General features: G+C 41.5%; 2 protein-coding genes across 2 annotated transcripts; both read left to right on the forward strand.

The window, feature by feature from the left end:
* Positions 1–283: 283 nt before the first annotated feature.
* LOC111599306 (probable G-protein coupled receptor CG31760) lies at positions 284–9,025 on the forward strand. Its single transcript, XM_023314916.2, has 6 exons — positions 284–358; positions 1,127–1,313; positions 7,440–7,641; positions 7,959–8,358; positions 8,423–8,733; positions 8,860–9,025. Exons 1-6 carry the CDS (start codon positions 284–286, stop codon positions 9,023–9,025), a joined length of 1,341 nt encoding a protein of 446 aa, XP_023170684.2.
* A 1,263-nt stretch (positions 9,026–10,288) lies between these two features.
* On the forward strand, positions 10,289–14,015 carry LOC111599386. Its single transcript, XM_023315023.2, has one exon. It carries the CDS (start codon positions 10,351–10,353, stop codon positions 13,981–13,983), a length of 3,633 nt encoding a protein of 1,210 aa, XP_023170791.2. The 5' UTR covers positions 10,289–10,350; the 3' UTR covers positions 13,984–14,015.
* Positions 14,016–14,652: the final 637 nt, after the last annotated feature.

Consider the following 14,652-nt stretch of genomic DNA (forward strand, 5'->3'; position numbering starts at 1 on the left):
TGCCTTCAACTAGAGGTATTAGCATTCAAAATTATATAAGCAACTATTTTTGATGAGCCATAATGTTTTAAAAATATCACTCGCAGTGTTGCCAAGCGGAGCACCATAGATGAAACTAAATGAATATAATTTTAATTGATTTCAGCACACAGAAATGTTTCAAAATAATCAAAAACTAAAAATCAATTCAGCCTTTGCCTTGCCTATGTTTTCGAGAGGCTTGATAAACGAAACACAAATTGCCCAAAGATTACTTGACAGCTTCTTCACCTGTCCACGCACAATGGCTCAGACCTGGCTCTTCAGAGATAAATATCCAAGGAACTGTTGGCTAGTGCATTCGACGGGCTACCAAATGGTCAGTTGGCAAAAGCTCAGCAGAGTTCCGAAAAATGCAATTGTTGCACCTGATCTTCGCGCTTCTCTTCTTTATAGTAATAATGGCTTAAAATGTATATTTTTAAACAATTTTACTAGCCTAATTTGAATATTCTAAAGTTACTTCAAAAACAAATCATTCCGATTTATTGTATTATCATTAAGATTACTATAGCCGCCAATTTACATTGTAGAAGTTGACAATCAAAAGTATATTCATTTAATATTTCAAATAAATTAATCAAATAAAATTGTATTCCCTCTAAGCAATGAGTGCAACAAAAGTTTCGGGTCGCAGCAGTTCAATTAAAATTGTCCATGTTCAAGCACTTAAGGAGATCATCAAGCCAAAACAACAGAACAAAAGTTAAACAAAACAAAGCAATAAACTGTCAGGTCACACACACACACACGCACACACTGTGTTTTTTGGGCCACTTTAGCGATTTGGGTGGACCAAAGTCAGGCGCTGTTTGGGCAAGTTTCGCGGCCGCAGATTAGAACAAAGTGAGGCAAATAACTCAATTTTCCACTCTAACGATAAAAGCCAAGGGCAACCCAGTCTGGTTAGCTATTTGGGCCATGAATGTATTTAGCCAAAAAATGTATTTTTAATGCGTTGACCAAGCAAATAAGCTAAAGCTGTCCCTTTTTCGGCTGGGCTGGGCCAGTAGTTGGACTCGTTTATAAATATACCTAATGAATAGAGATTTATTGAGCTCTCCCGCCCGCTCTTACCTCTTCACAGACGGCCATTGAGCAGTCGCTGGTGACAATACACGACATCGCCACCGAGAATCTGGGCACGCTCTGCATCTCGCAGCTCTATCGACCGCTTCAGGTGCCCCTCAACTCGGAGCGCTTTGAGAGCAGCAGACAAAAGGCGGATTTGGCGGCATCGATACTACAGGAAGTGGGCATCATACGGCACGGCGGTGAGTACTCAATTATATGAATACAATTACGACATAAGCCACGCCTACCTCATACATATATGTCTCGCCCTCTCCCTCCCTTTGCTTTGAGTGATTGTCACTTCGCTTATTGATTTATTTTCTGTTTACGCAATTCACCAAAAACCTGCTCCCGACTTGGGCATCGATTGGGCCAATTAGATGGCTAATAACAGCAACTACTTCGGCTTCTTATCAACTGTAGCAAAGCCTAGACTAAAGCTTGTCAAATTCTATACTTAACTGCTTGTCAAGTGACTTTCAACTAAGCTTCGCCAGGTGAATCTTAAACTTAAATAGTTCTAAAAAGTTACGAAATGTTAGCAGAAAAGCGGAAAAGTATGCGATATGCCCCATACTCCTTATTGATCTATTAGCAGAGTTAGCCAATAATAATCCATCCATGTATTGAACCCTTACAAACTGCAAGGCATCGCCTCTCTTTGCGCTTCTCAATCAAAGCATTAAGCGCAGCCAGGCAATTGATATCCTTTCGAGTGGCAGACACTGCTTGCCACTGCCACAGCTTCAAAAAATTGTCTTAAATTTATTCGATTTGCAAGAAGCTTTTCCCTCGAATAATTTATGCGAGACATCAAAAATTTTAAGGGGAGTTAGTTTGGCTGCTGCTGCTGCTGCTGCTGCTGCTGCGGGTTGGGTGGCGGCAACTGCTAAAAATTCTATACAGCATTTACATGCGTGTGTGTGTGTGTGTGCGTGTGGCTGTGTGCGTATATATAGCACATACTTATAACCTCATCCTGTTGCTCCTGCTGGCATAAGAATAACAACAACAACAGCAGCAGCAGCAACAACAGGAGCAACAACAACGGGACAAACGACAGCAAATTTGCTTTCACTTTATGCGATTTTTGCTGACACGTCGCACCTTTTCAAAGCTGATATGGAGTGGCTCGGTTAAGAGGCAAGTCGGCAATGGCAGGGTGATGGGGAGGCGTGGCACAAATCAAGCGCTTGTCCAGGACACAAAAGGCAACTGGTGTGCCTCAGCACTCAACAAGCAGTTGCTGTTGCTGTTGCTCCTGTGTTATTATCAGAGTCAGTGTGCGATGAGTTCATTGTGCGTCTGTTGTCCTTGACAACGCACACTCGTCTGTATATATATTTATATATATGTAAAGGCACGTATATATATATCAGCTCTAGTTGTCTGTTGGCAAGGCTGCTTGACTGGGGACCCGGGCCCTGGCACCGCTCCTGGCGTCGTCTGCCTGGGGGCATACAACGACGCACTTGTGGCGCATCAAACGTTCTGCCAGCAGCTGCCCTTGCCTTTGCCCACGTCCTTTGTCAGATACACGCATGCAGCTGGCCGCCAGCTCCCTTGACACAGTATTTCCCTTCTTTTTTTTAATTTCAAGTTGTGCTCTTTCCCATTTGCCACATATTCGGGCTCTGATTTGACACGAGCTGTTGCAGCTCTCGTGTTCCATCAACTGCTACACGACGGACAGACAGACAGCATCAGCTCAGATTTTTGATTGCATCATTTGAAAAACAAGTCAGAACGTTGCAGTCGATCGACACCGACTGCATAATGCCCGTCCACGACAGACATTACAGATAACCAATATATGTTCCTCTTATCACTTATTGAGCCATAATACAAGTCGCATAAGTATCATTCATACGCCTCGTTGTACGGCGACATATCAAGCGCAGGTCTTCATGAGAAAAACAAGTTTCCATTTTTTATTAAGCATTCACATAGTCCCACGCCATTTCGCTTTTAAATATATGCACACTTTTTCTGCCTTAAATTATCTTTTTTGTTTTTAAATAAATAAATTAATTAATTTTTGAAATAAATTCTACGAAGACTTTTTTGTCAATGATAAAAATATTTATTTGTGCGATAAAATGGCATAAAAAAGTGAGAATAAAAAGTTGAATAAATCAAAGAATTTATTTGCAATTAATTTCACTTATAGAAGAAATTCATTCAAATAAAGGCAGACAAATATTTATATGAATGAAATATGCATTAAAACTTCAATAAAGAAGGATATATATTAGGATTATATAACTCTGCTGCTCTCGCAATCAAAGAGTGAAGAAAAGCAACGCAGGCTAAGCACTATTCCTTAAAAGAGCCCTATATAGAGGCTTGACTGTATTCGTAGGCCAAACCTTAAACAGAGAACTTAAACGAGATTTAAAACCAACATCAAACAGCACTAAGAAAAGCTGCCAAGGCAGCCTATGCGAGCTTCAAAGAAAGCCATAAATCGAGACTTGAAGCGAGCCTGAAAGAGATTCTTAAGCAAGCCCCTAGCAAAAGCTCAAAATTAAATGAAAAGTGCTAAAGTGCCCCTTATTACATTTACTATTATACCATTATTACATATATATTTATATACTATAAATTTATATTAAAAGAAATGAATCTATAAGTGAAACGATTCTCTCTCCATCTATGAAATAATTAGTAAATAATTATTATATTTCTATCCATTGAGCTCATAATAAATTGTGTACTTCAGTGAGATCTTATATTCTTAGACACTTCAAAGTAATTGTTACAGCGAGTTAAGCTACGTTCAACTGCTCCTGGCTTAAGCCCAAATCTTAATTACCTAAACACCTGTTGCAGCAATCAGCCCTTGACTCAGCTTCCCCACACGAACTTTGCAATTGCTGTGCCCATATATTGATACACATAAAGTCACGAATAGTTCTAGAAATGCAATTAAGCAATTATCGACAATAATTTTCCACTCAAACTGCAAATTGCCATTTAAAAGAAAATAGCTTCGTAATTCGAGCTTTCGTGTCACTCTGCACAGAATGCAAGAATTTGAGACTCGATGCTAACTGGTTTTTGGGTTGAAGCCGAAGCTCTGCTCAAATTTAATTACTCAACCAGAGCAGCAGCCGGAAAAACAAAGCACACACACTCCTGCTGATACACACACAAAAAGAGAGAGAGAGAGAGGGTGAGGGAGAGAGAGGTAGAGAGGGCGCAGAGGAGCTGAATAATTGGCAATTTTACATAGAGCTAAACGAAAAGTTTTGCTGGCAGTCCAAAAAAACAAATTGCTTACAATTGTTGCAAGTTGCGCTTGTTTATTTCTGACACCTACACGCAAAACACTTGCAACACACACGCACACAGACTTACCCTGCTCAATGGTCATAAATTGTGAAGTTGGGTCGCTCTCAAAGATTGATGATGCGCGCCGAGTGCAAGAAATCGCACGCAGATGATGAATGACAAACATGACTATAACACATTCGACGACAACTACAGCTGTGCGTGTGTGCGTGTTGGGTGAGCATCTAAACTGATTGACAGGCGTTGGCTAATGCTGTTTGCCAGAAGGTTGAACTGCCAGAACTTCCAACCTGCCTGTATTTGAACTTGCCACACTTTGTGGCAACATGCCCGGCATAAGCCATAAGGCAGCCCTTTCCCTGTCTCTCTCTCCCTCTCACTCACTCTCTTGCGCATTTCACTTTAACACCCGTCACAAAAACTTGCCACATTTGCTGGCAACACGTTGCCTGCCGCCTGTGTATTATTTGCGTAAACAAAAACAACTCTAAGGTGCCACTGCCATAGCATTATACATACTAATCAAAATATATATACATAAGAGGAAAGAAAAAGGGAACATTATTCTTTGTCTCAGAGAGCCGCAAACTAAAGACCCTTCAAGGGAATAGATAAACTGACACTAAGAGATTATTTCAGAGTAGTTCAACCATGATTCTTCCCTAATCTGATGTCTAACATGTCACTAATGATTACTCAGAAAGATATATGTTGCTTTTCTAGCATGTCAGGTATATATAGTATGTCTAGTATATTTAGTATTTCTAGTATATGTAGTATATCCATAATATCTAGTATATCTATCATATCTTGTGTATATCCAGTATATGTTATATACAGTATTTATTATATACAGCATCTCAGTAGAGCAAGTATATTAAGTACACAATGTGCTACACTTAGTATACCTAGAAAATTCATATAACACATATTCCACACCATAGCTGAAATGCCCCTCTTATTATAAGCATATTTTAGAAACGGTCACACTGAAAAAGTGGCACGGAAGTTGCGCTAATCGAATTTAAATAAGTTTACTTTGTAAACATTTCATGCTTTTGTTGCCTTTGTTACTTGGAACAAGTCAATCAGAAATGCGGCTGCCCAGGCAAGTGTGGGAGCAAAAATATTAACTTTTGACAGCTTTTACCTAGCCCTCTCTCTGCCGTTTCACACAAGTTGTTGATAGGGCTTGGAGGTTCCGGGTTGCGGGCTGGGGCTGGTGCTGGGTCTGTGTGCGCTTCGCGCATATTAATCATTGTGAGCGGCAATTTTTTTTTCGCCAAGGCTATAAAAAACATACTTGCAATTTCTTTGCCTTTTAATGGGGCCTTTTCCATATAATAAAACTATTTCAAGGTCAACATCGCACTGACAGCTGGCCTGGAATTAAATGTAACGGCAAATTTTTAATTTGCGCAATTAAGCAGCACAGATATATTTCTCACTAACTGCAAACGGTCACACTGGCATTCAGTAGCGCCCATAATTGTGCTTTAATAATTTTTACTGCTTGTTTATATATTTTTGTTCGTATCAAGCTTACTCGCAATGACAATTAATTATTATAAAATATAAAAAAATTCATCAAAACATAATGAGTTTTTTTAATAAGCCCAATTTATATTCATGGTCACGGGTAGATTAACACTTATGCTGATTAAACAATAAAAAGAATGCTGCTTACAGCTTACCCTAATTAAAAATGTGTCAATGAATTTAAATATTTTACAATTAATGCTCGTAGCATTTGCAATTCAATATAAAAACACAATTTTCGATGGAATGACATCTGCAATTATTGTCTTTCCTGCGCGGCCAGTTCGATTCGCTCTTAAGCAAAAGTAGTAGGTGTCATTTCAGTTCACACACGGCGAAGAACGCATAATAAAGCGAAAGCCAAGTAAAGCCGACGCCATTAAGCAATATCGTAGAATAAGTATGCGCAAAGTTAATAGCTCAATCGAAAGCAAAACGACAAAAAAAAAGTAAGCACAATAAAATGCAAATATTTATGCGCTGCGATAAACAATAATGCGCATTAAGTGAATTATTAATGAACATGTCTGTTGTGCGCTCGTTACGTTGTTTAATTTACTCACTTCCACAGAATAGCTTAAGTAATTTTCATTTGAGATCTTCTTCAATGCCAAAACCAACACTTCGTGGAACATCAGCTATAATTTGTGTCGTTGCTTAACGACCAGTTAAGCAAATGTCATAAGTATTATTTCAGTTTAGGAACAGTGAATAACACGATCGAGGTAAAAGCAAATTGCGATGCCATTAACAAATTTCGCAGAATAAAAACAAAACGAAAAAAAAGTTAATGCAATAAAATGCAAATATTTATCAAGCGCGTTAAGCAAAATGTTAATAAGCTTATCTTTTTCGTCTGTTCCTTACGTAGTTTCATTTTACTTTCAACAGTTTATGTCCGCAGTATACTTTAAATTATTTTCCCTACACAAATTTGACATTATTCGTGATCTTCTACAAACCGAAAGCAACACTTAATGGAATGACACCTACAGTATTTGTCATAGTCAGAAGGCACGTTCAAGCCGCCATATGCAATTCACGCAAGTTAAAATATTAAGTGTCATTCATGGCGAAAGCGAATTGCTTCTTATGTATTTGAAGACGACATTACAAAACCACAAATGTAACGTAAGCGAATTGAGCATAGTTTATTCGCCGCCGTTGAATGAGGATGCAGAAAATTACTCAACCGAAATACGAAATCAAAATAAAACTTTTAAGAATAACGAAAACAATTAAAATGCAAAGGTTTATGTGCTGCAATAAGCAATTAAGTGACGTAATTGAAATATTAATGAGTTTGTCTGCCGTTCGTCTGTTTTTCGGTTACTTCTTTCGATGTCTTCACACTTACTATCCTCATTTCCGCAGCAGATTTTAAATTATTTTTCATTTCACTTGTGCGCTGACCTACATTCCCTCTGCGCATATAATTTGCCAACATCTACATACAAATTTTCATATATAAATATCTCCTGTTTTTGTTGCAGGACTCTCGGATGCGCTGGCCAAGGGCCTGCTCACTGATGAATACATAAATGGAGCACGCATTTTAGCTTTGAACCTAACCAACGGCGCGGTCCAATCGTATGTCTGGTGGGTAAAGGGCGGCCACGACAAGCTAGCTGAGACGCAACGCTACGAGGAAGAGGGCCTGCAAATTGGTAAAAAGCCTGCACACAGTTACCCTTGGTAAGTAGAGGGAGCACAATGAAAGCAAATGAATGGCTTTTCCCTAATTATACGCTATAAGCGTAGAGTTTCCGACTGAACCTAAAAGGGTATAATCAGGTTGGTACACTGTTTGAAATGCTGTAGAAGATAGAATCGATCAAAATCTATGGGGATACTCTTTAGGGAATGGGAATACCTCTTATGTTGCTATACAATTCCTTTAATTTTAATACTAATACTAAAAGGTAAAGAAGGTTTTAAGGATATTTAACAAATTGTCTAGTTTTTACAGAGTATGCTCCTAGTCAAACACGTTTTTCTTCTATATGTGTCAGGTTTGATGATGAGACCAGCACGCCCACATTGCGCTCACCGAAGTTTGCGCCGAGTCCGCCGAACAACTACTACAAGGGCTGGTGGACCTATCCCTACTTCTCGTGCGCCCTGAGTCGTTGGCTCGTCTCGTACAGCATTGCGATACCGCCGAGTGGGCGGCACGGCCTGCGTGGCTTCATCAGCGTCGACATTGATGTGAGCATGCTGCGTGTCAATCAGTGCGATGCATTGCCATATCGCTTCGCCAGCAGCAGCAGCAGCAGTCAGCAACAGTTGCTGCGACAGCCGACAGTGCGCCGGACGACAGCTGCAACAGTTGCTGTCAGCTACGATATGGAGTCCATCAAAGATTTGCAGGCATTCCACAGTTCGCACAAATGCCATCGCGCCTCCATGGTGGTAAGCAGAGGTGCTCCCAACACTGACTAACTGAACTAAAGCTTAATTAACAACCATTTTGCAGTGCGACTATCGCCAGCCCAGCTCAGAGCCGACGACAATAAGCGGCGGCAAGTTGTTGGCGGGCATGATTAGTAGCAGCAGCAGCAGCAGCTGGTCGCGCGGCTCGTATCAGTGCCTGTGCAAGCGGGGCTACTACTCGCTGCGGCATCCGGATGGCTTCAATGGCACCATCATGGAGATTGCCTGGCAGGAGCATCAGGACAATATAAGCAATTACTATACGGATGTATTCAAGTGTTTGCCATGTGCCCCCGGCTGTGACACCTGCACCGGACCCGAGCCATGCCTGGCCAACTATCATTGGCCTTTCAGGTGAGTTTCCCATGCGCTGCATTTGATTTATAGTGTTTCAGAAATGCTCATATGACTTCAGCTCTAGACTATATATATCCTATATCTATAAATATATATATAACTCAATTCACTATCATTCCACAGAATATCTTTGCTGACTATTTCGATCGGCTGTGCTTGTGGAACTTTTGTGCTGCTGTGCTATCTCTTCCGACATCGGCGGGTCAAAGTCTTTAAGGTGGCCAGTCCTATCTTTCTGATGATCACGCTCATCGGCTGCGCCATTATGTATCTAGAGGTGAGTAGCTAAAAGCGTAAGTGGAATGAGAGAAAGAGGGAGAGAGGGGGAGAGAGTGCGTTACACTCTGCTGGCTACTTAACCCATTAAAAGTCGAGCTACACACAAAGAGCATTACGAATGGATGGCAGGACAAGGCGGGCAAAGGCTGCTAATGTGACAAAGGGTCTCATTTTGGTCTCATTTACAATTGACCCACATGTTGTAAAGCCACATACACCACTTACTGCACCTGCGGCTGAGGCAACATAAAACTCCATTTTATGGCTTTTTAAATGCGGCTTTTAGGAACTCGCCTCTGTTGCCGGCATTTCAGCTTCTGTTATTCTGTTTGTACCTGTGCAAAAGTTAATGAAAACTTTGGCAAAGATTAATTATTTACATCGAGAAGCTTTAAAAGTGTTAGTTTGAAGTGACTTTAATGCTAAAGTTCTGCTGTTAAATATTAACTAAAGATATGTTGGTTATAAAGAGGAATTTTATAAATAGTGAAGAGCTTGTCTTCTTTTTAACATGCAATTTAACAGAGAGGCTATATTAACTTATACGATTCAACGCAACGGGCTTACAGAGCCGTAACGTAACATTTGAAATGTAAGCCTGCCAAGTCAGTTAACATTGCTTATGAAACAGTTTCAATATGTTAACTTAACATAACGTAAAGTATACACATAACTTGAGCTGTTATATAACATGAAGAACAAATGTAGCTAACAGAAGAGCTACATAACAGCGAGTTAACATAGGCTAAACATATGAACATTAAATAGAAAGATAAGAACTAAAACAATTTAAATAATAATTTAATTAAATAAGGTTAAATATAACTTTGCTTGATTAACATAGTAACTGAGTGGATAGCTAACATAGCTTTAACATAGTTCAGAAATGTTGTTTAAAGTTTGTTAATATATTTTTAAAATTTTGAAGCCCATATATACCTAACAAGTATTCCCTTAGATGACTTAACATTTCGGACATTGTATAGCAGTTCTCATACAACCGTATGCTTGCAGAGTATACGGATATTAGCAAGCTACAAATATATGTTTCACGCATTCTTGTATTGTTTACAATGATGCTGTCAACATTAGCCAAACGACAATGGAACTCCCGTCGGACACATAAAGACAAGAGAACAATGGCAAAATCTTGGGAACAACACGAACACAACAAATGGGTTAAAAGGTTGCGTGGATATGCTCGTTGTTATGGCAGCTAGGGGAGCTTTCAAGCGTCTCATTTACTAAATAAAAACGTAACTGATTTTCTAATCAGAGTTTAACTTTTGTATATGTATAAAAAAAACTAAAAAAGCAATAAAACATTAAAGTAATATGAGCGATAGGAAACAAAATTTAAAAGATAGCAAAGGTGCATTCCATGGTAATTATAGCGATAACGAGGACGATGATTCGGATGAGGATGAAGATGAGGATGAGGAAGCCATGCAGGCAGCCCTAAGAGAAATGGTTCTGGTGCCCGATATTGAGCCGAGGCAGAAACATTTACCACGCAGACCTGAAGAACCTCATAACATTGGCAATATAATAGACAAGCTAAAGAAGACTGCTTCACCGGAAACACAGAAGAAATGGCTGAAGTCAGTGGCAGATGTGGGCATTCAATCTGATAGACCCTCCGCGGAAAAGCAAGAAAAGACTGTGGCTAAGAGCAAAAGAAGCGCTCCAGAGCAGAAGCCCAGGAAATCAGAAACTTGGAGTGAGAGAATGAAGAAGGGAACTGAGAAACCCGTGCCGTCGGGCAACTGGACTAATGTCGTATTTAAAAAAGGCACCGAGGTTTCGCGAAAACAAAATGAGGATTGCAAACAACCAAAGTTGCCAGTCTATTTGCAGTTTGAAAGTAAGCCCAAGTTGGAGCCCAGAACACCAGAGAAAGGGTCGAAGTTGGAGCGCATTGAAGCTGCCTCCAAGCCCAAGTCATATTTCCAAATCAGAGAACAAGCCGAAGCGGAAATCGCAGCCATTCCAAATCGAATCAAGGAAGCACTGCCAATTATCGACAGCACAGACAACAAACTGTGCCAAAGCGAATCTACGACAGGTTCCATAAATATACTGACGGGCACATTTCGACGCAGTCTTAACCTAGAGCCCAGTGATAAAGAACCTCCAGGAACAAAAGCATTGCCGGAGAGCAAGAAGACAACGTTCTTTAGTAACCACCCAATATTCGGTCGAACTAAGCCAGATACTGCAGCTGGTGAGAAGTCGACTGCAGAAGCAGCTAGTCAAGACAAGCGCCCATTACAGAAGTCAGCCACTAACTTCTTTGCTAATCTAACATCGTTTAAAAAAACTCGACCAGCGTTCACTGAGGATCCCACTGACTCTATCAATATCACTTCTCCTCAACAGATAGCAGCTGACTCTGCTGATGAATTTCACGATGTGGAGTCTACTCCAGTGCCGAGCACTGTCCTAATAGATGCACAGTCTACTTCAATGCCGATCAATAACTCAATGGAACAGACGCCGAAACAGTTTGATATGCAAGACGCAGAAAACGATACCCAAGAACTGGGGCAGACCGAGGCAGACTGCTGTGGCGTCACTTATAACTTGATTGAAAAGATAGCCACATTGCCTGATTTCTTAAGGCCGTCTGAAGGAGATGCTGAAGGACTGTCCAGTAGCGAAACCAACCCAGAACACCCTTCATTTCAAGAAGAAAAATCTGAATCTACTATGAAAGCTGATCAAGGAAAACCAACAAAATTTGCAGATAAAGCTGTAAGCAATTCAACAGTTCTTATTTGGCCTGAAAGTATGGAGTCAAACCAAAATATCAATCCAATTAGATATAGTGACCCCGATGTCCCAACACAAGCAGCCAGATCAAGCTCCAGTGACCAAATGATCGAAGCCATTGAGCAGCTTCCAACGGCTATGGCTAAGAAGGTCGATACAGCTAGAGCAACAAAATCTCTAAATGCGCTCAGCTCCGCTACTAAACAATTGGAGGAGCCGATTGTTCATTTTATAGCTAATTTTTCGATATATGGTCGAAACAGACCAACACCGATTAAGTACAGTCAAGTAGAACGAGAAACAGTACAGCATGACCCACTGGTAGGTCAAGTGCTTGTGGAGAGAGCTGACAGCAGTTCTATGAATGCCTTGCCGGATGATCCACTGGAGGAGACTCCTGTAACTTCGTCAAATCCTAGTGAGCTTCACATTGATGAATCGAGTGCTGAGATAACTGATAATGCTTTAATCAGGTCAGATGTTATGGTCTCTTCTGCCAAAAATGAGTCAGGCTCCGGCATACGCCAACTTGTACCAGCCATACCCTATAATAAAGCCGCTCATTCCGGCAGTTCCGGCTTTATATCACAGCCAAGAACTTTGTGTGTCGACCAACCGGTTGCAGACAAAATAGCTGTCGAACGGGCTAATCCAACTACTAGCAATTCCTTGGCTGCCAACTTAATTCGCTACTTTTTTCCAATGGAATCCAAGAGCGAAGGCTCGCTGGAGCTGAAAAACGTAGAGCCTGCCCCAATGCAACCGTGTCCCAATGAAGTGATTATAGTACCGCCGCAGCTGCTGAAAGATAAGGATCACAAATCGAGGAACTCGAAGAAGGGTAAAGATAAGGATAATGATAAGAATACGGTTAATGGTGCGGAGTCGACGGCACAGCCCGCTCAACTGGAGCATTCCGAGTCGATGCGCACTTTGACCATAGTCGGACGACACTCGCATATAACAACGACCTATCGGGACCACTGCCATTACGAAAGACACGACCAGGGCGTCGATAAGATAGCCAGACGCAAACTGATTATAGCCAGCGCTCTATGTGTCTCCTTTATGATCTGTGAGATCATTGGCGGCATACTCTCGCGCAGCCTGGCCATAGCCACCGACGCAGCACACCTCCTAACGGATCTAGCGGGCTTTCTTATATCCCTATTTGCATTGTATCTGAGCGCTCGTCCCTCCTCACAGCGCATGAACTTTGGCTGGTATCGTGCGGAGGTGATTGGCGCCATGCTGTCAGTCTACTTCATCTGGGTCATTACGGGCATACTTGTCTATATGGCTGTAGATCGCTTGATCACGGGCAAACACGATGTGGACGCGAAGATCATGCTAATTACCTCCGCATTGGCTATACTTGTCAATGTCATTATGGCCCTGCAGTTGGGCCATGGTCATTCGCACGGACTTGGGAAATCGCATGGGCATTCACACAGGCAGCCGCGCGTGAGTGCTAACCAGTCCAAGATAGCCAACAATGCGACCTCCATGACGAACATTGTTAGTCCCGCTTTCAAGGAGCAGCAGCAGTTGATGCCAGTTTCCGTGTCTGCCCAATATGTTGGAAACAATGAGAATATCAATGTGAGAGCCGCCTATATTCATGTCGTCGGCGACATGATTCAAAGCTTCGGCGTCTTTCTGGCCGCATTAATTATCTTCTTCAAGCCGGAATGGGCATTTGTTGACTCCATTTGCACATTCATCTTCTCGGTGATTGTCCTTCTCGTTACCTTTCGCATTTTAAGGGATGTGCTGATGGTCCTCATGGAGGCGACACCCGATTATATGGACTATGGCGAAGTCCAGCGCACATTTCTCAGCATCGAAGGCGTTGAACATGTTCACAATTTACGCATCTGGGCATTGAGCATCAATAAGATAGCACTCTCGGCTCATTTGGCTATACGCAAGGATGCCGATCCCCAGATTATACTCGAGATGGCGACCACATTGATACACAAACGTTACAACTTCTTCGAGACAACCATACAGATCGAAGAGTATACTCCGGGCATGGAGGACTGCAATCAGTGTATGACCCCTCTGACGAAGGCATCCAACAACGACGATGCTAAGATCCCGGATGACAAACGCGAAGATGAGGATATCCCGGCAACGAAAGATGAAGAGCAACAAACGACAAAAAAGAAACGTGTACAAACTTCTTTCAGTTGAAATTTAATTTGTATTTAGCTCGGCTTTGAGTTGAAAAGAAATTTCTAATAAAGTCTGGGTCGCTATTAATTCAAGATTCGATTATAAATGATATAAAAAAATATGAAAGGTCTTAAGTCTTAAGCCTCTTTACTCTATATAGAAAACATCACGTTGTCAATATGCTTACACTCTTTATAGATGGTCGCTATATTTCCCTATCTGGACACCACCTGGTGCATTGCCACCAAATGGACGCGTCACATGGGTTTCTGTATTACCTATACCTCACTGCTCATGAAGACCTGGCGGTAAGTCAAGTCTAGGAGTCTCTGCTCTCTCACTCTCTATCAATATGATGCCTTCTCTCTCAGTGTCTCTTTGACATATCGAGTCAAGTCGGCGCATAAGATAAAGCTCAACGACCAGCAGCTGCTGCAGTGGATGGTTCCCATCTTGCTCGTAATGCTCATCTATTTGGGCACCTGGACTATTTCCGCCACGCCCTATGCTGAGGTGGTAAGTAACAGAGAGAGTAAAATCTGTTGTTCAGCTTTTTACCCGGCTTTCATCTCCACAGATCTACGATCAGAATCATCTCAAGTTCAAGCAGTGCTCGTACAATTGGTGGGATCACAGTCTGGCCATAGGAGAGGTCCTTTTCCTTGCCTGGGGCATACGCGTCTGCTA

Source organism: Drosophila hydei, unplaced genomic scaffold (genome assembly GCF_003285905.1).
Source record: "Drosophila hydei strain 15085-1641.00,03,60 unplaced genomic scaffold, DhydRS2 tig00000172-arrow-pilon, whole genome shotgun sequence".
Taxonomy (NCBI): domain Eukaryota; kingdom Metazoa; phylum Arthropoda; class Insecta; order Diptera; family Drosophilidae; genus Drosophila; species Drosophila hydei.

Bases quoted from the DNA above. Each gene is read 5' to 3' on its own strand.
- LOC111599306 (XM_023314916.2), top strand. From the start codon at position 284: ATGGCTCAGACCTGGCTCTTCAGAGATAAATATCCAAGGAACTGTTGG. The intron at 7,642-7,958 runs GTAAGTAGAGGG...TATATGTGTCAG, and splicing joins CCTGCACACAGTTACCCTTG to GTTTGATGATGAGACCAGCA. The intron at 8,734-8,859 runs GTGAGTTTCCCA...ATCATTCCACAG, and splicing joins AACTATCATTGGCCTTTCAG to AATATCTTTGCTGACTATTT.
- LOC111599386 (XM_023315023.2), top strand. From the start codon at position 10,351: ATGAGCGATAGGAAACAAAATTTAAAAGATAGCAAAGGTGCATTCCAT.